General features: G+C 40.0%; 1 protein-coding gene across 1 annotated transcript in view; it reads left to right on the top strand.

The window, feature by feature from the left end:
* Positions 1-24,349, top strand: part of TMEM117 (transmembrane protein 117) — a 216,508-nt gene that overhangs the window by 170,069 nt on the left and 22,090 nt on the right. The window contains exon 5 of the mRNA XM_086472424.1: positions 5,420-5,579. Within this exon, the coding sequence (XP_086328550.1) occupies positions 5,420-5,579 (160 nt within the window). The remainder of the gene's footprint in view (positions 1-5,419; positions 5,580-24,349) is intronic.

The following is a 24,349-nucleotide window of genomic DNA, read 5'->3' as shown; positions in this document are numbered from 1 at the left end:
TGCACAGGCATGGGGTGGCGCTAGTGGCATTTCAGATGGCAGTGGTGACGTTTCCCTTTGGGCAGACAGACTAGACAGACTGCAAACCCCGGTATGGCAGGCAGTCTACACACTAAGGTACACAGTCTCAACTGTGACGTTTCCTGCCACACTCTTTGAAAAGGAGTTCCCAAATTGCTGGCTTCTGATGGAAAGAGGTCTTTATTTCTTGCTAGTTATGGATCTAGAGAATTATTGATGTATCTGAATGCAGTTACACATTCAGAGGGCAATGACTGTTTTGCAGAACCCAGGAATAAATGTCTGTTTCTTTTCTCCACAGTCAAATTTGTATTCATCCCATTCATAAAGAATTTACAGTTCATAAGCTCAGGATTGTGCAGGTGCAGGACAAAGGGAGAAGAGTTACGAACCAGTCAGTCAAGGACAATGTCTGCAGTAAGACGAGTGCACTGGCAAAACAGCACTATAAAGGAGTCTGCAGAGTCTTGAGAGTCTTCAATGCCAGACTGGGCTTGCAAAACTCCTTTGGGAACTAGCTTGTTAACACAGCTATGTCCAGCATGCAGTGTGGCAGCTCCTGCCTCTGACATCCCAGGAAGCTGAGTATATCAGGTTGTCCCTGCCACTTGGAAATGGAAACAAGCCAGGCTTGCTTGGAGGTAGTGGGAAGAGACATCTTTACTTTCGCCACTGTCGAGTAATGTCACCCATGAAGTAGCCCAGAGTGTAGTAATGGAAACATCTGCTGGGGAAAGATTCTGGCAGAGTCCTACAAAAAAATTTAGATCCCCACAGCACTGGATGGATTACTTACTCCACTGGGTTTTGCGTTTTTTGCTTTGTTTCACTGAACATTTGGGATTTATCGTAGACTTCTGGAAGAGCTTTTTAGGAAATCCCACTCTATCCTCAATATTTTGGAGTGGATGAAGGCAGGTAGCCCATGAGGAGGGCTTTTCTCAGAACATAAGGGAAGGCCACTAGCAGGGGAGGGATGATGAAGAGCTGCTTTTCTTTACAACAGGATTTTTGTTTGAAGAATCAGTAGGAAAGTCCAGCCTGATCTCTGGTCATCATGTGCCAAGTGACAGCTCCAGCATTGTATACAAGGGGCAGAGGGACAGAAAGTCTGGGGAGAAACTTTTTGTGATTTTTGAAAGAGCAAGGGATGTTTAAGGGAAGGGTGTGGTATTTTCAGCCAAACAGGCAGAAACAGGGCTGAGATAATACGCATGGTGGCCATTGAATGTGTGGCCAATGTAGGTATGTGTAGCTGTCACAGTGAAATGAAGCCCACTGTTTCCAGTAACAGTCCTGTTAGCAGAGTTCCTTCTTTAGCAGAAGCTATGCAGTGCACTGCATGCCGGCTTAATGTGTACAGGGTTTAGGAAGCTTGTATCTAAGTGAAAAAATGAAGTCTGTGATCTCATAGCAAAGCAGCCCAGTGCAAGCATCATGAGCATGCAGCGAAATTTATGGGCGTATAAAGGAATTTATGGACTGATATTCCCCAGAGACAGCAGGGAATATGTAGCACTGCCTACAGTGCAGCTCAGTACCTGTATACTGGACTGCCCCAAATCAAAGATGCCCGTTTCCTAAGCATTTCATGCAAACCTGTTATCCACGAGGGTCTGTGTTGTAATGCGGTGACAGCCTTTTTCTACTCACATAACTATGATCGCCGCTGAACAAACAGAAAATTCAAATGTGACCAGCATCTCAGACTTTTGCAAAGTTCTCGAGATCACACAGAGCAAGGCTGTGGATGACACCTGTGATAGGAGTGTATGACTGGTGACATAATACATTAGCTCTGAATTTCACCACCTCTAAGTGCTTTCCAAACAATTTGTCGAGGGTTGGGTTGTCCAGACTTCAGAGGATGATGGCTGCATTCTTGAATGCTAGGATGGCAGTGTGGAGACATTGTAGTAAAATTAACTCCAGGTACTTGGCATGGTTTGTTGAAGATGACCCATTGCATGTGGATGTTCTGTACTTACTACTGATTGTAGTAGTGTGGAGGAAAATGAGGTGTCACAGCCTTTCTCCTCCAGAAATGGCACTTCTGCCTGATAGAGACTGCAAGGTTGAGAGGTTGATGTTATGACCCTGTCTGCCATGAGGTATTGTCTGCAACCACCACCAGTGACAAAAACCTGCTCCAGCATCTGGTCCATGCTGTGCATAACCTCTCGTAGTGTATAATATGCTGGGTGATAGACGCTAAGTGGTTGGTCAGCTTGGTCAAAGCTTATGGTCCAAGAAAGTGCACTTGTGGGAAGGTGCAGAAGCCAAAGAAATCTGGTTTGGCTCGTGCTAAGTATGTGAGGACAAAATTAACGTTCTGCAAATGAGGGCCAGCAGTGTGGATTCAGTTTGGCATGAGTGACTTCGATTGACAAATTCAAGACCAAAGTCAGTCCTGGCTATCAAAGATTATAGATACAGTCTAAAAATTACCTGCTGCTTGAGAGGTTCCTGGCAGTAAAAAATTCCTCTCTTCAAGCTTTTCCTCAGTTCAGTATAGAACTGAGGATTTTAGGTCATCACAGACAGTGATAAGCACTATACTGACTTTTCTGGACTTACCTCATAATTTTAACTTCTCAGTATGCAATTGGCCTAGAGAGTGTTTTTTTGCAGATGTCTTTTTCTTTTTATTTTTCATAGCAACCTTATATCTTGACAAGTATGGGCTATGTTGTAAAATGTGTGTTACTGTAGCTGAATAGGTACTCAGGGCACATAATAATTCAATACAGCAAGCTGCAATTAGAAGTTAAGTATAAAAGTGTATTTCCTCTGTGAATTAGAGAAAAAAGTTATATTTCTTAGTGTCTGGTACAGACAAGAGTCTCTTGCCTTCTGTAAGCAGAAGATGGAGAGATTCTGCCAGCAATGCTGTGAATAATTAGATGACATAGTGCTTTCTCAGTAATGTGCATTGCAGAATAAAGGACAAACTACACTGGGCTAAGTATTGCAGGGTAGCTCACATTGGTTCATCTGACGCAAGTTATGTCAAGTGAAATGAAATCCGCAGCTGCTTCTCTGAATACCCAGGACACTGGGGCAATGCTGGACTTTCACAAGAAGTGAATTGAACTCTAACCCAGACAAACTCAGTTTATAATTACTCCAAAAGCATGTATTGAATGTCTTGCTGTGTTCCAGTATCGTAGGTCAAGAATACAACTGAGTGCTAATTATGCTGTTTAATGCAACCATTTTGAAAGTTTATTTCTAACCTTTTTTAATGGTTTCTCATTTTCTTATTCTATTAGCAACCCATTTTCTGCTCACTTCCCTCCCTATTTGACATTTCAGAATGAATAACGAAGCAGGTTTTTAAGTGCATATGCATTTCCTCAAGGAAATCAGGGCTTGAGCACACACATTGGTCTTTGCATGCATGCCAATGAAGCATGCATAAAAATATGTCTGCCTTTGCTCGCATACATGCCAAAGTCTGACCTTCCATGCTTTGAACTCTTGCTCCAAAACATAAATGCATAATTCAAGAAGACTGAAGCAGAATAGTGTTGAGCATAACTTCTGCATACATGGTTCTCATAGCAAACTGTGCAGACTTGAATTACATTTCTAAACTGTCCGTGCACCAGAAGATGTGGGTTCCTCAGCATGAGGATGAGGAAAAGCAATGTGCCCAGCAGCCAGGGCAATCTACATGGGCTGGCAGACAAGCACTGAGGACAGTGTTCTTTCTGGAGAACTTCTGAGCTGAAGTGAGAACGTTTAGCTCCGTGTGAATTTCAGGTACGAAGGCGAAATAGGTGGTAAAAACAACCTTTGTAAGTCTCAAGAGACTATATGTGTGAGAGAAGCACCATAACGAATTGTCTTTCTGAAGTAAGTCGTTCTGAGTATGTGCCAAGTGGAGCCTGTAGAAAAGTGTCAGGTTCAGGTACTGAAAGGTGGGATGGTAGCTAAGCAAATGTTTTGGGGATAAGCAGACTTCAATATTGCTTAGGTCTAATTAAGCCTAAAATGCCTCATTCATTTCTTTCTGGACCAGATGCTGGTAATAATACTCAAGGGATACTGTTATGGTGCCAACCACAATGTTGAATATAACTGAATTTATTTATTAAGAATAAAAATAAATGTTCAAAGGTAAAGGTGATAGCAATGAAGTCATTTTGTGTCTCATTACACTGTGAAGAAACACAGCCCATCGTGCAACAGAAGAATGATGTTTAGGAATCCAAAAATGTACACTACTGCTTGTGTGCATGTTTGTTTTCCCTTCCTACGCAGACACAGGCAAGGCTGATATATAAAAAGAAATGCCTACAGACTGCTAGCCTCTGACTACTGGTGTGCAAATTTTTCTTTTACTCTGCTGAGTATTTGTCCTGGTTGAAAGTGTCATGGGAAATATTCTTCACATTGTTTTACAGCCTTTGGTAGCTGAAGAAAATGAGACTATTTCTGTAAACAAAAACTCCACCCTGCCACAATTATTTAGCTGCGTGCATGCATTCGGATGTTGATATGCCCCTATTATAGCACAGATTTACTGACAGCTATGGCTACTGGAATAAGCCTCTCTGTCCCTCAAATCACCTGTTAAAATTGACTTCAATTGGTCATCGCTGCCAGCTCTGAAGGGTGTCACCAAAGTGCTGCTGGAAATGATGCAGAGCTATTTTGGGGGATATCTTAGATATTTTCTTAATTGCCATATTGCAACATTGCATGGATTAGCCAAATCATCTTCTGGAATTCTCATAGTATTCAAACAGAGTCTTTATTACTTTTGTAATTCACTCTTCACTGACTACTCAGAAATGCTGTAAGATGTGTTGAAAACTTGTACAAAGGACATCTTAGGAGATGCAAAGCAAAATCTTTTTACAACCTCCAGAATTTACTAAAGATTAATCTAGTGCAATGAAAATTTCTTCCACACAGATGTGTTTCTGTATAAAAATTAGACTTCACGGTTATTGTCCTATAGCTCATAGCTGAGAAAAGACTATTCAAATCCTCTAATGTCTCTGGTGCCTTAGAAAGTGGTCTCTCAAATTTTCCATTTGAATTTGGCCTAGATGATACAGTCCTTGGTACAGTATTATCTTAGTTTACGTATTTGGTTTGCGTCTTCAGTGAAAAATATGAAAGGAAGAGCAAGAGTGATACATCCAGTGTAATTTTGCAACGTGCTTAGTACGAGCTACTAAGTTTCTTTTTACTAAGAATACAGCTGACTGCTTTACTATTTTGAATTAAATTATTTGTTTGTATACTCAATTCTCGTCAATCTCTTTTCATCAGCAGAAAAGTATTGATAAAGCGCTAGTTGACCATTAGAAGACGGATAAAATAGAATGATGCATCTTCATTACTATCATATGCTCTCTGAACTATTTTTTTTTTCCCCTTGCAGGACAGTTCTGTTCACTTTGACCTCTGTAGTTGTGCTTGTCATCACTACTGACTGGATCAGCTGGGACAAGCTGAATCGTGGATTTCTGCCAAGTGATGAGGTCTCAAGAGCCTTCTTGGCTTCTTTCATCTTGGTGTTTGACCTTCTTATTGTCATGCAGGTACACTCTCCTAATGTTTCATTCAAGCTGCTGAGGCTGCCTCACCATTCTATTTCCTCTAGAGCAAATGGTGATTAGCTAAGACTATGTAAAGGTAAATAAATGTTTAGGTTGCAATCGCTATTATTAGGGGCTTTTTATAAGGCCATTCTCTGTGATTTTGCAAAAAGGCCACTCACCTTTTATTGTGAAAATATTGCTAATTCTCTTCTTAGACTACAAGGTAAGAACTGCATGTCTTTCCAAATGCAAAAATCACATCAGAAAAAGAAACGAAAGCTAGTTGGTTTGTAAATTCAAAGATTCTGTTAAGGAAAATGAGAGAAATTTGACCAAACAAGAAAGAAATACTTCCATATTTCAAACATTTACAATATTAGGTATACACACATTAGAGCATTTCAATAGATGAAAATTAGTATTTGCTAAGATTCCAATTTCCACTTTCACATGAAGATTTCTTTATTTTGATGACAGGTCCTTGTGCTGTAATGTCTTCTGCCAGCAAGGCTAACTGGGGAGATGGTTCCTTGTAGTCTGCCTGGTGTCTGCTCTTTTGAATCTAGCTATTAAGAAAGGAATCTGGGTCACAAGTATGTGGCCAAAAGCCTCCTTCATGTGATGCTATGCTCTACCCTTTGCATTTGTCTGTGGTTTGAGCCTTATGTGAGTAACTCAAGCAATGCTCTGTGAAAAATTAGGTCGTTTGGGCTGAGGCAAGGAAAAGGAGGATTGAAGTTGTGACTTTTGGTGTTGGTCCTAGACATGTTAGACTGTTGAACTGAAGCTTAGCAAAGAATTTGAGAAGAACTGATGGGTCCTTTTTCTCCAATATATTACTAACTTACTGTGCTAGCAAAGACTGTTTCTGGCACACTTAGTTCTCTTTAATGAGATATCTATTGCTTGAGTAATTGCCATAGAGGTGACACTGTGCTGGCACTCAGAATTAATCACTGCTGTACTGGGACATTAAAGCTGCATGAAGTACTATAGTTCAGTTTTATTTTCCACTATCCACCGCTGTCCAGTGCTCACTGCAGTTTGTGGTTAGAACAAGGAGGATAAGAAAGGGAATACTGTTTTCCTAGTAAGATTTCTGGCGCTTTCTTTTCTCTCCCTTTGCATTTTACATTTCATTTGCTGTTTCAAAAAGATTCAAAAGAATGTATAATAAATGATTGTACTTCACAGGGCTGTAGTGACAACGTGAATGAAAATACATGATGTATCCACCTATACTAAATTCAAAATTGTATGCATGGTAGAGAAACAGAGTTGTCTTCATACCAAATAATTATTAAATCATCCTCTCAACTTTGAAAAATGAAGTTCCAGTACTTTGACCTTGCAGATGCTGAATATAGGGAAGATTTTTATGTGAAACAGCCTGTCTCAAGTACTATTTCGTATTTTTACAACACAAAGGAAGAGGCTCTTTTTAATTGCATTTTTGACTGATGTTTGTGTGATTATTTATTTATTTAAAGTTATTTATTTGGACTGTGCAACTAAGTTGGCATATTTTATTTACAGTATAGTTCTAGCATCATTGCATTGCTACTGCAATAAAGTCAAGTTGAGACAGTGAAATATTAAATCATTAGTGAGGACGGTCAGGATCATGATCCTTTGACCGGAGTATGCTTTAGAATTACATGTCTCTAGAAATTCTTTCTAAGAGTGTAGTCTGTTTCACAGATTTTTTTTTTTTTTTTGTAACTTAACAAGCTTTAGCAACAAACTGTTAAAATTAGAAGAAAAGCCCCAAACCCACTTTGTATTAAGCAATTTCTGTTTGAGGCTGATGTTAACTAAGAGCACAGATGAAGTCTCATCTGGTTATTGAGTACAGGTGTTTTCTGTCCCTCTGAACAGTAGCATTAATACTGCAAATGTGACTGTGTTTAGCACCAAAAGAAAATGAACTGAGTTTGGAAATCCATTCTCAATGCTGTGAAAAATAATTATGTAATTGTAAAGGCCGGTTCTATCTTCTCAGTATTGTAATAATTTAGTATTTATCTAAGCCCTATGTAGAGCATAAGAAAGAAATAAAGGCCTGAGTGGTCCCTACCCTGAAGAGCTACCATTTTTCAGATAGACATAATCCAGGGGGACAAGTGAAGAGGAGAACACAGACAGCTGAACCTTATACAGCAATTATACGTGAGTGATACTTAAGGGTATGTGCACTTTTTACCTTTGGTTTCCATCCTGCAAGAAACTCTGGTTGCCTCCCAGCCCCACACTCCTTCTAGCATGCAAAGGCTTCTCCAGTCTGAGTGATTTGCTGGATATTCAGGGGACGGATCAGGGAGACAAGCACAGATGAGAGACAGAGTAGAAAACAGAGACAAGTGACTGAAATGTAAATGTGGAAGTTATGACCACAAAAATACTAAGACAATCCAAGAAAACAGATCATGGAGAAGGTTGCAGGACTACAACAGGACTTCATGGATAGTGTGGCATGCGTAGTGTGGCTTCTGGCTCAGGCTGTGTTCCTGTGTTTTCTGCCAGCCTCACTGTGACACGTCACTTCATATCTGCCCTCCCTGGAGTGAAGAAAACAGACCCTGAGCACCTATTTTAGATGGCTGATGTGTATACTTTTCCACCTGATTTTAATCACTGTATATTCATAGTCAATGGAGAGATCGAGGTATAGTTGGGGTGCTTTTGAACATCTACAGTAAGATGTAGCAGGCCCTAGAGGTGCACATTTCTCTCCACTGAGAATAAACAGACCCAACATGATGAGCTGAGAGGAACCATCCCTTAAGCCAGACCCAGGAAAAGGTGTGTGAGGGTGGCATGGCTTAAGTCCAGAGCTGCAGCTCTGGAAGGATCCTGCTCAGCTATTTCCACAGTTGGTAAAAGTGCCAAAGTAGCATTTCTCTGCTACTGTTTTATCATGGAGACTTCAGAGCATGTCTGACTCTTGCAACCAGGATCTCCACTTCTCCTGCTGCTGCCTGGCCATGGTTTGAAAGGAATTTAAGTTTCACTGGGTCTAAGACATTCTGTCAGAGGTAACACCCATTTTAGGCTGGCTGGGAGGCAGCACAGAGGCCTCTATTCCAGTCCTGGTTGTCAGGACGTTTTATACAATGTAAATGCAAACACTGATCTCTTTAAATACAGAGATTGTATATTTTCCCTCTGAAAAACAATAGATCAAATTCAGTCCAATGCAGGTAGGCAGTAGTTCATTTTACAGGATGTGTGCTTGCTTATAGTAAGAAAGTAGAAACCCTACAAGTTTGTTATTTTTTCCACAATATGAGAGTGATGAAGGTAGTCGTTTTCACAATGTGTTTAATTGTGCCTGCCCTGATAATTGAGATGTCAAGATGCTGACATCACTGCTGTACATGGGCATCATTATCTTTTTAGCCTTGGTTTCAGGCTGGGTGCAAGACTACACGTACTAAAGCTGCATATGTACTAATGCTATTATCATGTAATAGGACTTTTTACCGTTTTAATGAAAAATTCACATATTCAGTTCTCTTTCTCAAAGATGTAATGGAAAAGCTGTTAATTAAAGGAGTAAATACGAAAAAATACTCCCACATTCTGAACACCTCTATTTAAGCAAGTAGACAGTAACTCATGCATTAGCCTATACTTTGGTGTCATGTTCTCAGTGATGTTGCGAATGGGTAGGAGCCTGTGGTGACTGGATTACTAAACCTTGTGTGCCCGGGGAGATGAATTGCTTCATCTCTGTAGTGTCTTTTGTGAGCATTTACAGGTTTCTTCAGAATTCTGAAAGACCATTGAGTATTTCAGCATCAGTGTGGAGTTACACGCTGTAGCTACCTTGCTGAGCACTTTGCAAGTCCCCTGGTGTAAATTCTTGCAACTCTTATGACTTACTGCAACTTTTTATCTGACAGTACAATCAGATACAGTGTCTGAGTGATATAAAAGCTACTTGAAAATACTATTTGATTCCAAAAGGAGAATTTATTCTTCAATAAACTGAAGAAATTCTGTAGCAGACGAGTGGAATAAACAGAAACCAGGCAGAGCTTATGTCTAAGATTCTTTGAGAAAGCTCTTGTATGTGAATCTTTACCCAAATTAGCAAAATAATCCTATTAATATCAAATGGAAATACTCTTGTAAATAAGGAGAATATGACTTTGTCCTTCTGGGTAACTTGAAAGAAATGAAGGTCAAAGAGAGTTAGATAAGTAACAACATTCCTTATGACGAGTGCTGGATCTCTGCTTGCATAGATAAAAGACTATCAGCAGACAGATTTTTTGTTAATAATAACCATTTTTCAAATTTATTTTTTATAATATTTTTGTTTGCAAATTGCTTTAACCTGTAACTGTAGATGTCTCATTGCTACTGCAATTGAAAATCAACATATTTAGTGGGTGGCATGTCACTTTTTGTTTTGTTTTTTTCACAGTGTCTTGTCTTCTGTCTTTGGTAAACTTTTAATAAGACATTTAGAAAGAAATATAGATTGAAGAAAATCTGTATTTAGGATCTGCTGTGGTTTTTTTCTTCTAGTTCTTCATATTTCCCTGGAAGAAAAGTAGTTAAATTAGCTACTTTGTAAGGTTAATTATGTTTTGTATGTGTCACTGTTAAACAGTAACACAGAAGTGTTATCGGCAAAATGGAACAGACTCTGGTCTTAATAACAAATGCATGAAGTGGGGACAGTGCCATTTATTTTCAGTTTTACACTGATGGAGAGGCTGTTTTTATTACAATTTAGCACGATGTGTGACCATATTAAAAAACACCACCCACAACATTAAGTGCATGGAAGAAGATATAATTTGATTGAATAGTTTATAGATAGAGTAGAAATATGGTCTTGTCCACACAAAGTGGACAAGACTTGATTTTTAGACATTGGGGTTTTTTTAGAAAATCTATTTAACTTTGCAAACATAATTTGATTGTGTCTTTTAACTGGATTTGCACTCAGGAGTTTGATGAAATTAATTTGCTCGTATACAAATGAGAGGAGAATCCTGATTTACACTTTAAGCAGAATACAGAGGTATAGTAGTTTTCCTTTGAAACAGATAAGCAAGAAATGATTCTGTGTCACAGACAGAGCAGGATTTACAAAATAATTTGTCATTCCTGTCAGAGTAGATATTCTCAGCTGTGCATTTGATTCAGGAGTGGTACATATTTTTTTTTGTTTCCTAACAAACAACAGCAGAAAGTACTGATGTATAGTTTGTTCTCAAGTAAGTTACCAAACTTTGAATGAAAATGTCCTTCTAAAAACCTCCCATTCAGCACAACTTCCGAAGAAGCGAGCACTTGAATGTCAGAGTACTTCCATCATACCTTTTCTGGGACTTCTAAGATTTCAAAACACAATAATAAAATACAAGTCAAAACCCATGAGAAACATCTGTGTTAGTGAAGTTGGCAAACAATTTTTGCATCATCTCTGACATTCAGGATTTTTGTATGTGAGGGGTTACTGTGTTTTTTTATTCATGTACTACTTGCCCTTTCAAAATGGGAGCCTAACCATAAGGGCAGGTGACCAGTGACAGGTTTTTCAGAGAAGTCAAGATAGATGGAAATTCACCTTTAATAAAACCAACGGCAGATGCAGCTCCATTACTGGTGTTCCCAGCCGTTACCATATGGCAAGTTTTTACGACGAGGAACAATATACCCTGGACTACTTTTTTCAGGTATTATGTGGAGTGTTTCATTCCACTCAGAGCACATTGCTCTTCACTAGCAGATTTTAGACATGCCTGTCAAACAGCATTACAAAAATGGATAAGCATTTTGAACACATGCTTGTACTCAGCTAATTGTGCAATGTTTGCTGAAGAACCCTACTGTGAGGGTTGGCTCTGTGGTACTGTACCTCCTATGGCCTGCAGATCTCTAAAGGAGAAAGGGACAAGTTCAAGTAAGGTAACTTTGGGAGAAGCCTTTCTGTACCAAGTAGAAGATTTTCCTTTCTGCAAAGTCTCTTGCATAGGGAAGACTTTGCATTCTACATCCTCTTCCTTCTATGAATCATGGAAATCTTATTAGCACTGAAACAAAACATTCAAAAATAATCCTGAAAAATAAAAGTGAATTAGAAGGACTAGGAGGGAAAAAACTGTTGATGTACAGCTTTGCTTTATTTGTACTTACTATGAATTCAAGTAGTACAATATGTTCCTAAACACCCTAACAGAATATGTTCCTAAACCAACAAAATGGTAATGTTTCTCATGCCATTATTTGCACCATGGCGTTTCTTTCTAGTGGGTCAGACACAGGTCTTTCTTGCCTGTCCTACAATTGTTCCTTTCCTTGAATCTGCCTCCACAGCTGCTACTCATGGATTTATATCTACATTGAATTTCTCAGTCCAAGTGCTTTATTTCCCCGACAGTCACTGGTTTGAGGGATACCAAGTCTTCTTCCTATTTTGAACACAGAATAGTAGCTCTCCGGAGCTCCACTTCCTTCTATCCCATTAGACTTCTATTTTCTGTTATCTTTCCTGTGTCTTCTGTCTATGACTGGTATCAAAGGGGTGGGTTATTTCCTGGCTATTGTGTACTGAGAGGGACGAGTTAGTGTGGTCCCAGAAATGGGCCATTTGACAGCTCAGGAACAAGCAGCTAGAAATGGAGTCAGCATCCCACAGAGTGAAAGGTCCCTGTCGCTCTCCTGGCCGGGAAGTGAGGCTCTGAGGAACCAGTGCATGGACCCTCCACACCTCCTTCACATTGTTGTTTTTTGTGGACAAGGCAAAGAGAATGGAAATGTACTATACTCATAGATCAGAGAATAAAATAATGCATTTGAAATCCACTGCTTTTATTTTGAAGGGAACCACCTTTTGAGTTTGATGGAAGAGTATGTAGTGTTTATGTAAAAGGGTGATGAGGGGGGAAATGTACAACATCGTTATGTGTAATTAAAATGCAGAAGTTTCTGTTGGAATAGTTTTCAAGATCTAGCTGGAAGTATAAATTCCTTTTGAAAATCCCTGAAGCATTCCTTCGTTCCCTTGCCAGAACCCCCTGGGAAGTACAGTTTATTTCTTCAACTCTTTCAGTTACTTTGGGACAAAGAAAATGATAAGCAAAATCATTTTCTCCTGAGAAGAGGTGGGTGTATCTTCTCCCTTATTGCACTTTATATACCCTACCTTTTTAATGAGCAATCTGTTTTGTATTGCAGTGTTTTCATTCTGTGCTTGTCTAGTTTGATAATGGGCATCATCATTTATGCTGTAGATTTTGTCAAACAAGACATGTAAAGTACAGTATTTTAAAGTACGCTTCATCCTTTACACTGGTTGGGGATAGTGAAATCTTTCTTGGATGCATTATATTTGCCTCGGGCATTATAGTTTCAACTCCAGGGTTTGCTTCAGCTGCTGTAACTTGGTGTGTTTGTGCTGACCTGAACCCTATTGTTCCAATTTGTACTGGCTGAGGGCTGGGCTCTTTTTTTAGCTTGTTTGCTAAAAAGGAACAACTGTAGTTCTTTTCACTAGTTGTCTGATTGTCTGCTCAGCCCTTAAGGTGCTCAGAGAAGGATGCTGTCTGACTTGGTACAGCTTCTAGTGTAGTCAGGCACCAGTACCAGCTGGAGCCTCTTGGCTCTGAGATGACCACACACAAAATGAATTGGCTGAAAAACCTTTTCATTTGTCATAGTCATTCCCTTTTACCCTGACAATGGGTACACGCCATACATATGACATGGAGGCCCTCCTTTTGCAGTGCAGGTATTTGCCAGGCGTAATGAAGCAGTTATCCAAAAGCAGACCTAGCATTTTCACACACTACCCCCTGAAACCACCATATACAGCTCAAATGCACAAAACCTGTGGAATTCTAGGAACAAGAGAAGCTGGAAATTGTTTGCAAGTGTTTCACAGGACTATTTTCATCATTAGTTGCAAGGAAAGTCTTTTCATATATTCTGCTATAATCAGTGTGTGATAGGCTTTGTTGTTGTGGGATGTATGTCTGATGAGTGTTGCATTGCTTAAGATTATAGTGCAGTCATATATCTGACGTTCAGGTAATTTCCACTCTCACCAGCAATGCTCCAGAATATATTATTTGGTTGTAGAAAACTGCTTTGTAGTGGGCATTTTTACACCGGTTTTTATCTAAAAATGAAAAATCTGAGATGAGATTGAACTGGTTCAGCTGTTTTCTAAGTGATAGAATTGCATGCAATTTGTAAATGCAGCCATGTGAGTTAAGAAAAGAAAAATAAACCTCGGTTTGGCATGACTAGGTAGAGTGTTGCCTTAAGACAAGTTTTGTGCCTGTCTGTATCTTACATTCAGCTACATGGCATACTGAATTTACAGGACTTAGTGACAGGTTGTACCTGGGCAGACAGATCCACCTAGCAACAATACTGAGTTCAAGTAAGGAGAAGGATCAAAACCAGCTTGGTTGCTCTTAATCAAACCTTAGAGGGGAACAGAAACAGGAATATGCCTGATACTGTTGGTCTAACTGCATTACTTCTGCAAAGCTGATTGAATGGCAGTTGTTTATAGTTCCTTGGAAAGTTTGAAGACTGTTACATGAGATATTAACAAAAAGACATGCTTACTTTTATTGCCTTTGAGTTCTTCTAACGTGCTGTGAAGGTGCTGCTTTTCTTTATATAACAAAAGGGACATACGTAGTTAATCACTGAGTGTCTTGAGATACTGAGTACATTAGACATTTTTGTATCTGTTAGAATCACACTTTATTGAATCCATCAATAAGTAATTCATTCTCATATATACAGAGGAGGGGAAGTATTCCCAAGTGCTTTTAGTGATTTGAAATTATAGTTGCAATGGTTTCTGATTTTGAACGAACTTTTAATTACTCAGCTGTTTTGTGTTTGGTGCCATGTCCTTGTGGGTGTAGTAAGTGTGGCCTTAATTCAACCAGGCTTCTAGTCTCCTACAGGTCAGAAGCTGAAATGTTCCTCTTCTGGAATCTGAGCGTGTTTGTCTGCCAGTCATTAGGGAGACGAGGTTCCCCAGCATAACACTTACCAGATCTGACAGATAGATTTGGGACCACCATTGCACAACACAGTGTGAATCTGTTTTTCCCACTAGAGCAGCAAAGCAACTAAATCAACATACTTATCGAGTCTCCCAAATAGTCTCAGTAGTGCTCTGTACCTGCTTTTGGACTGTATTATGTCTCAGCTAGTCCCCAAATAATTAACCTCTTCTCTATGTCTTCCTAGTACCTAGACAGTATTTGCAATATAATTTTTCATTAAGATTCCTTAGAGCCCTGCATGAGCCAACAGGTGCTGTAGGTGCATTAACGCCTTGTGGCTATTGTTGAAATGGTATGAACAAAGATAAAAAATGATGTTAATCAAACTGGGAAAGAGCTGTATTTTTCACCTCCCTCCTTCAACACTTGTTCAATTGCTGCAGTAGCCAGTAATGCTGAACTTGTATTGATACCTCTGATGCCAGAACAACACAGTCTCAGGTAGTATGTGATGAGTACAGCTGGCTCCATATGCCTTCAACTCCCACTTCCTTAGCAGGGAGGGCAGCCAGAGGCATGGAGGGGACTATCCATTGGTCAACCAATGCAAGGTGGAGCTGTCAGGGCCTCTGAACTCTGTTACATCAGGCACCAAATCTATTTCTTCCTGGATGAAGACAGGCAAATTAAAAAGCCACTTTCAGGACTGGTTCTGAGCAAGGCAGTCTGGGTCCTAAGGCAGCAGGTTGCTGGTGGTGGTTTGAAGCACTCACAAGGGCCGTGAGGGAGAGAGGGGCCCAGGCCCTGCAGCCATGGCTGCAGCTCCATGCTTGGCCGCCTCCAGCTCAAAGCAGCCATTTGCAAGCAGCTCCATGTCTCTGAAGAAGGACCACGATGGCAGCTGTCTGGTGCTATTGTGCAGGGTAGCATGGCAGCAGGGAGAAGGAATTGAAACTGGCTTGATGCCCTGAAATCCTCTCTCTCCATCCAGCAACAGTGTACGGTGCACCCGGGGCACAGATGCAGGCACAGAGCAAAGAGTGGTGGTGGAGCCCCACTCCTGGGGTGAAGGACTCACATGGTTTCAGTGACCCAAACCTGGCAGAGCCACTTTTCTGCTATGGCCAGGCATATTTGGCTTGCAAGAAGCTTTTATTCGGTTCTGGCCAACTCTGTTTCCGTCTCTTCTTCAGCAACTGTAGAAGCCTATGGAGCACTGCATTTCTCAGTGCATTTATGGTTTTCACCCCTGCCAGCATTAATTATGTGATACAGTAATCTAGAAGACTGCACTGTCACTGCTCTGGTTGGTACTGGTCATTTTAGGCTGTGATTTTATTTCATCTTTCAGGAAAGACATTGTAGCTTTTCCTTTCATACCAAATAACCTTCGATTTCACTCTCCATCAGTTCTCAGTGAGCTCTGCAATGATGTTGTTTCCCACATCAGGTACCACATGAGGAATTAAATGATGGAAATTTGTGGTCAGGTAATCCATTTTATCACCTGTAGATGAAAATGAGAAAACAGTGTAGATCTCTTTCTAATGTATCGCACTATGGATTTAAGGATATAATCCTATAATCCTTCTTGGATGGCTCTTTGCTTTTAGTTTCTCTCAGATGGTCTTTGGGCTTGACTGTATAGAATGTGCAGCACATATTAGGTTTATAACAAAATTTCATTCCACTTCAGAACTGTGTGCCCAAAGTGGCAAAACAAACAATCCTCAACAGCAGCAGTGATCCCATGTGCAGTACATGATCTACTTAGGAATAGGTGGCAGAAAATAAGTGATTAAGTGATCTATTTTATCAGGCAGCTAGAGTTAGAAGAAGCCAAAGGGACTGTTGTCCCATCAGGAGTGTACTTTTTGATGGCCCTAATTTGGCCCGGTTTGTGCAGACTGTGTGTCAGAGAAGGCTGCTCAAACTGTCCAGACTGTGTGGACTGTAACATTTCTGAAGGCAGCCTGCTTGCTGCTGCACCAGCCACCTGCAGCCGCTGCCTCCCAGGCAAGAGCTGCAGCATATTCTCTTGGCTGCAAGTTGGTACTTTTGTCCTGACCTTAACTTGCGAAGCAACAACTACATCTTCTGAATGAATGTTAAATACCCTTGGGGATGTTTCTGGCATCTGGGCCAAACAATTACTGCACTAATCTAAATTATACAAATTCCTACTATTCCTCAAGGTCAGGCTGCAAAGATTTGCATATCTGGCCGAAGTGTTCCAAATACAGGCGATGAGAGAAAGAAAAGCATCATGCAAACAAGCCTAATATCAGAAATGAGCAGATCATGATTTAAGCAACACAAAAGCAATCACATATAAAAATAGTGTAAAAAATGAGACAACACTAACTGGGGCTGTAGAGTCATGCATTCAGAAGTTAGGAGATACTAGAATTAAGGTCACCGGTATAAACTTTTCACCCCTATTGTGTGCATGGATTATGATACAATCTTTAATTATCTATTCGTATCCCATTTTTCCACAGGACCTCTTTCTCACTCGCTGCACTGGATGAATGGTGTTCACTTAATGAGAAGCTATTCAATATTTTGGTTTACCCTTTCTGTGCAGCATGTGGCCCCAGGCTTTACTTACTGCACACTATTGAAACCTTGATATGAAGATGAAATCATTCATTTCCTCGTGGGCTCTTTTGTGACATGCTAAGGGCTAAGGGCTTTTCAAGCATTGATGTATTTATCTTCACGATAGCCTTCACAATAGGAATATTATTGTCCATTATTGTCCACAGTTTATACTGAGGCACAAAGAAATTAAAGTCAAAGTGTTCCTAATTTAAGATGTCTGAGGACATAATTATGAAAATTTATATTATTACCCATCTTTGAGCTGAGCACTTACCTAATTGGGAGAGGAGGGTCTAGCATATTATTTCATTAGGAGCAGACAGAGCCACATATTGACTTGATGTAATCTTATATAGTATTATATCAACAGCCCTATTTTCCTTGTAGAATTCAAACGGTTGTGAAAGCAGTTTCTTTGCTTGTTTTGAGTGATGGCTATAAATATGTCATATATTTAGCTTCATAAAAAAGATTGGTTACTTTTTACGCTGATCTTAAAGGAGTACAGGGCAGTCCTGTCTAGGTAGTGCTATGCAGTACAGGACTCTTGCTGTACCTATGGATATTTTGTCAGCCCTTCCTCTTCTCTGCAGTGGCGATATATTCAGGTCCAGCTCTCACTGATTTCAATACCAGCCATGGGCATTTGTCACTTGAACAAATCTAAGCTTGGGTGGGATGTGGAGGCAATTACACAGGGAAAAAAAAAAAAAAAAAGTGAACAATTTATAACTGTTTGGAAATAGTTTGGTTTTCACTATATATTCCCACCTCACAATGACAAGTTAGATCCTCTTCAATGAAAAAGGGTTGTGTTCTCTGGAACAAACAAACAGTGCATGATCATGTAACTAAGGGTTGTACCATGCATCCACACACAGTACAGATATCCTTAGCTTGACATCTCCTAATTCATGAGTCTTCACCGTTGAAACCTCCTTTAGTTTTTACAAAAAGATAACAACCTCAAAATCAAAGATCTGCCATATGAATCCGCTGTGCCTTATCAGGGTACTGGAACTGTTAGCTCCCTGCACAGATGTTTATCATGGGAGATACCTGCTAATAGCCCCATGTGTTTTTTCTTCTGACAAGCCACTTCAGCAGGAAGAGGAGACACGTACTTTGGCTCCGGGCTTCATATCTATCTGCTTGTTGACAGCAGAGGGCGGTAATAACTGGAGTCATAGTGACCAGTCCAAACCCCAGAGCCAAAGAGGCACTGGCACTTTCTGACCATTTCCCCAAACGGCTTTTTCCTTCCTGACACTTCTAAACCCTCTCTCTCCCTTTCTCCCTCTCTGCCTCCATCCTAGGTCTTCCTCAGCCCTGGTTCTGTGACATATCCTATTACTTTTATCCAGTTCCAGTTTTCAGTCTTTGAGTCTCTCATTACTAGTCTCCACATCTGGTGAATCCTAATCATCCACCCCAAGCCTGCTGTCCAAATCAAAATCTCTCCTTTCCCTCTCTCCCTAGGCCAGCTCCTTTTCCCCAGACAGCCAGTCCCAATCTCCTGCTCCCATCCCCACCACCCATTCTAACACTCCACCCTCTTGCCCCAATTTAAGTCTCTCCCCTCCTCCTGCTCCTTTTGTGTAGCCTATTCCAATTTTCCTATCAAACCTTCCTCTCTCTGCTCTCCATTTGCTTTCACAGCATGGCCCAGGTGGGCACAGCCTTCATTTAACCGTGTGGCTGCACACAGACATGCCAAGCCTTCTGCTCAACCTCTTAGAGAGGGCTGGTGGGGAGGGAGAACAGGGCTTGGGCCTCTGTGTCCCTGCTAGACTCAGACCCAGAGCCAGGAACCCTCCTGCCATCATCTTCTCTCAGCTCCAGGTGCCTGGTTCCATCTGCACGCAGGGTACTTGGGATCAGTAGTTAAAGGAAAGCTGGCTTTCCGACACTCAGCTGCTGTGCAGGGCCAGCTCAGTCCATGTTTGAGAACAGCTCAGAGTCCTGCCAGCCACAGCAAAGGGGGATGGGAGGATGTTCTGTCTCTCTTCTGAGTGGTAGTTTCATAGTCTGATGAGATCTAGGAGCTGAGAGACACTTTGGCATGCTGGGTAATCCACAGTTTGTGAAGATACTTGTTTATGAACCTTTAGCTAAATTCTTCTAAGTATGAAAATTATCAACTTTTCAAAGGTAGCTTAAAATCTTACAGTTTGGGCAGATATTTACAGGGAAGCAAAAGACGCATCTCTGACTCAAACTTACTTCCTTGGTAAAATGTATGTCTTTACTTCAAAGCATGAGGTATTTCTACAAAGTAAAGCAGTTTATTTTCTCTTTGGTCTTGTTCTCAGAAGTGTTTGAATGGTGCTAGCTGAAAATGTCAAACCCCTAAAACAGTAAAATAGAACCAAACAGAAAAAAAACAGCCTGAGGCAGGCACCTGGCATGGGCTGGTTCAACCCAAGCAGTTAAATTTTGAAAAGCTATAAGCAAATTAAATCAGTATATTATACACAGGCACACTTGAACGGTAAGCAGCAATGCTATGATTTCTCTCTGTTCTATGTGGCACCTGCCATGGTGGTAACTGGGTGCCTCGTGGTATGGGTTGCATTAATTCCTCTGGTGCCATTTCAATAGCGAAATAAATGCATTTCAATAGCGAAATAAACCCAAAAAGACTCTCTTCTCATAGTGCAAACAGTTTGTTGCATTTCTTTCTTTCTTTTTCACTTATAAAACTACACCTAAGGACTGAGAAGGGTGAAAATCACCAGGGGTTTCCATACAGAGTTTTCTCACTCAGTCGCTCTGTGGTTGGGAGCAGTCTGGAAGGAAGAACAGCCTCTGCCCCCTTCACCTGCTGAATTTCAGACCAACAGAGGTGAGGCTCTTCCCAGCTGTACAGGGCTGTGCTCCAGCATCCTGGTTCCATTTTTAGTCTTCTCTCAGACAGTGGCTCCAACTTGACACAACTGTGCTAATTTGCAGGCAAAATGTCTAATTCATACTGGTGATGCTCAAGGTATCAGCAGAGTTGATAGACAGCCACTTCCATGTAATCATTTTTCAACCTCATTTTCATAGCGATAATAGGCTTGCTTTTCCTTCACATAGCACTTGTAAGTATAAGCAACTTTGAACACTGAAAAGATCTGAAAAGTAAAGTTTTTGTTCCCCATACAGAGCTGGTCAATGAATTTCCACAAAGTGTCCCAGGGCAAACATACACAGTTATGATTTTCTTCTATGAAGAATGCTTCAGTGAGTATTGCTGAAGGAACTGCCTGTCAGGACAATATTATCCATCAAATGCAATTATTTACTCTATCAATTATGAGTATTCTTAGTTTATAAGATAGATTGCTGTCGGAAATGCAGAAAAGCAGTGGGAGTCTTAAAAGATAATAGTTAAACTACAGATTCCCTTGATATGGAATGACCATGTCTGTATAGTCACACAGAACCATAGTGGCATACAGTCTAGGTGGACCTCCAGGTTATATAAGAAAATTAAATAAAATTATGAATATATTTTATGGGGAAATTACAGATTTGTGTAGCATTAAAGTCAGAATGAGAACATGAACTTAGTTTTTCTTAGTGATGTAGTTCTAAAAGGTAACGCATTCTTGCAGAAATCCTTGTGCAGAATCATGCTCATAAAATGAGAATTTCAGAGATCGGGTACGCGATTGGCAATTGACTTTACATCACAGAAATTAGTGAATGCTTTTGGTGTTGTTTTCAGGGAAGTAGAATGTTGTCATTAGTGTCAATTAAGTAGTGCACCTTGAATAACTGTTTTCTGTCAAAGAAATTTTTTCATGGGGCTTTGCTTTTTTGTTAATTAATATAAGGATTTCCAGGTATCTACAATGATTCATAGAAAACAATTAAGTCTTTAGAATTAGCTGTGAGACAGTATGTACTGGAACTGTATACGTTTATCAAGAAGGAGATAGTGCTGCTTGCTTCTTAAATGATTGCTACAAAAATATACAAGGGTGAGATGAGTGATATTATGCTTGTATTTTGACTCAGCATTTAGAGCAAGAAGTTTGGCAGTTGACTGCAGGAAAACTCAGAGAAGTAGGGAAATGCAGATAAAATGAGAGGGGGGAAAAGTCATGAACATTTTAGGAAGGAGCAGTTAATTCCTACCTATTTCATGAACTTGTTATTTTGAGTTTCTTATGAAAGATTTGATCATTCTAAGTAATTGTTAAGGAGTAGCTGATACTTTGATCAACCTTTATATTGATCAAGATTACAAGATAGGGAAATGTTATGATGAGCTTTGTGTCCTCAAGCTTCCCAGGTCCCCTGTGCTGTGTTACTATAGCTGCTTCGAACCTTCCACAACGCTCACCTGAGCCATAATTTAAAAAAAAAAAAATCTGTTCTGGTCAGTGTTTTTTGTAGCCCAAATCAAGAGAGTCTGGCTTTTGTGAATATCTGTAATTTGCAGTGGAAAGACTATGAGATGGACCTCTCGGATCTTTTCAGCATCTGCAAGGTCTAGTAGGGTCTTTGCCAAAGTATATTAGCAAATGTTATTTTATTAATAACTCAGCTTTTGAATTTTTACTTGTAGAAGCCAGTGAAATATCGTTTAGGCCAAACCAGAACATTTGAGCAACGTCTGCTGTCAGGCATGCAGACCAATAGCCCAGTAGTCCTTAATTCCTAAATAGTACATTGCTGTAATAATAACCTGTGGTGTCATTCTAAATTGCTTTCCTGCATTATACCTCTCCACCTTTGATTATAGATTCTTTGAAATTGCAGTAATACTCGTTATAATCTGGTTTTCTCATAATTCTTTCATACTTGCATGCTTTGAAGCCATGCTTTGTACATGCAAACTGGATAAACCCCAGTAAAAATGTATGGAGTCTGAGGCGACATGAAAGCAATAGTCTCTGTTTTCTTTGGAAAATATGGCATCAAGCATATCGATCTCTGTGCTCCAAGTGGATTTACATATTTAACAGCAGTAGTGCCCGGCCAATAGTCATCACATGATAGAAAGCACTGCTACAGACCAGCACACCCCTAAATATATTTTGTAGTGCATTTCTCATATACATAAACTGCTACATTTATGTGTGTGGGTTTTATCTATTCATTATTTTGGTAAATGTAGATTGCCCAGGACCCTCCAATGTATAATTATATGTTTGAATGAGCACAGCAGCTTCACTAGCAGACATTTGTTCTGTAGACATGCTAGGAGAATTATAATTGATGCCTTTTTTATCACTGAATGAAAAAAGATAAAAGTGCTGCTATAAACTGGAAGTTGAAATAAATTATGTAAAATACATAATTCGCATAATGACTGTCCCTTTATAAATGTTCATATTAAGTAACCATATCATTTGGGATAATTCCTCCTTGAGGAATGCTGTGAAAGAACAACTCATTCATTATCTTGACTTGGTGAATTGCTCTAAAACAGTTTCTCTGATGAGAAAATTGATTTCGTATTTCTTTAAACAATTGAAAATAATGCCTGAATTCTATATTTTTCTGTCCAGAAAGTTTCAGTAGCTGTCTGCATTATATGGCTTTGACTAGTTAAACTGGAACTCCCCAAAAAACACATGCATCTACCTCTCCTCTACATGCATATACACATGCAGAACCTTGCTTTAAAACTCCACCTGGTCTATTAATCACACTGAGAGAGTAATCATTCAGCTGCTGTAATGTAGCTCCCCTGATTCATTGAGGCCAGTAATTAAGAGTTTAGGAGTCATACTTGGAAGTTTGGAAGCCACACATTTATCTACAGGCAGCATACTGCATCTGCTTACTGCCCTCGTAACAGCGTCTCTGAGAGCAGGCAACATTTCCCAAAACTTTTGTCAGGAAAGTTCTTGAAATTAAAGATACGCACTACTGAGTTAAGTCTGCCACTTGTAGATGTTCAGGAGAAAGTCATGGAAGAAAATACAGTAAGGGGAATAGCATGTAAGCACTATAGTTAGTGGCAAAGAGGTGTAAGGTTATGTGGGGAGGTGAAGGAGAGACAAATTTCTGAAACAACAGACAGTAAAAGAAATCATCTTCCTTTCCAAAAAGGGGGGCTCATGGGGCACTTACAATTGGCCCTGAAGAAAATTCTCTGTGGAAGGAAATTAGCAAGTTGTCTTCCAAAAGTAGCCTTGGCAATGAGGGGGAAAAGGGATTTCTTTCAGATCAAAAGTAAAGACTGAATAGAAGGATTGCAGGAGGACATCCTTCAGAAGGGTCTGTTAGTTTGGATAAGCTTCTGCCAAGTGCTGTATATATGGTTTCTTATCTACACTGAATGTCCAGACCTTTTGAGGTTGTCCACCCTGTCTCATCAGTCATTTTTCTAAAAAAAAAAATATAATTCAGCCTTTCCTTGTGATCAGCATGGTTGCTATATTTAGATTCAAATCTCACTAGGAGAACACTTTAATTCATGGCACACCACCAACCTCTGATTTCGTCTTTGAGATTCAAAAAGACACCTTAACAACATTCTCTCTGCTCCCAAGGATTTTGATGGGAACAGTTTTGAAATTCAAACCAAACTGTTGTGTTTGTCAAGACCAGGGTGAGTTTGTGCAATTAGAACTTGGTTCACTGTGTTTTTGACAAGTTCTCCCAGGAGGTTTCCAAACATTGAAAACCTTTTAGGAATAAGTTCATGTTTTCTGCATACGCTGGCAGAGGCAGATGTATTGCTCTGGTATAAAAAGCTGAAATTGCATTTTTTCCTCTCTCACACTCAGGAACTGAGCTTTTGCATTGGGGTCAGAGAGGAGGCTGTAGAGAAGAGTTATTTTCCCTAATTTTTATTCACATTGGAGGCTATATTTTTGGGTTTATGATTTTGTTCATTTTTTAAGGCATGTAAATTATGTATGCATAACATACAGAGAGTAGTGGCAGCATTTCCCCGAGGGATAAGAAAATGAATGGATTTTTGGAGAGGGGAGGGCAGATGGGAAGGGGAGAGCTTAAGTAAATAATTTCTGCAACTATTAGGTGACATACACTCTCTGTAATAAGAGGATATTTCATGTCACGGATCTGCAGTGAATGACTAATGTAATGCTATGGTGTATATGGAGGATACAGTGCAATAATCCAAGCAGCACACTAGTTTTATGTAGTCTCTTATTGTTACTGAAAATAATAAAACTAGTAGACCTGTACTTACATAGGGAGACT

Source organism: Leptosomus discolor, chromosome 1, assembly GCF_034619465.1.
Source record: "Leptosomus discolor isolate bLepDis1 chromosome 1, bLepDis1.hap2, whole genome shotgun sequence".
Lineage (NCBI taxonomy): Eukaryota > Metazoa > Chordata > Aves > Leptosomiformes > Leptosomidae > Leptosomus > Leptosomus discolor.
The sequence above is the reverse complement of the archived record's forward strand: the minus strand, read 5'-3'. Positions and strand labels throughout refer to the sequence as shown.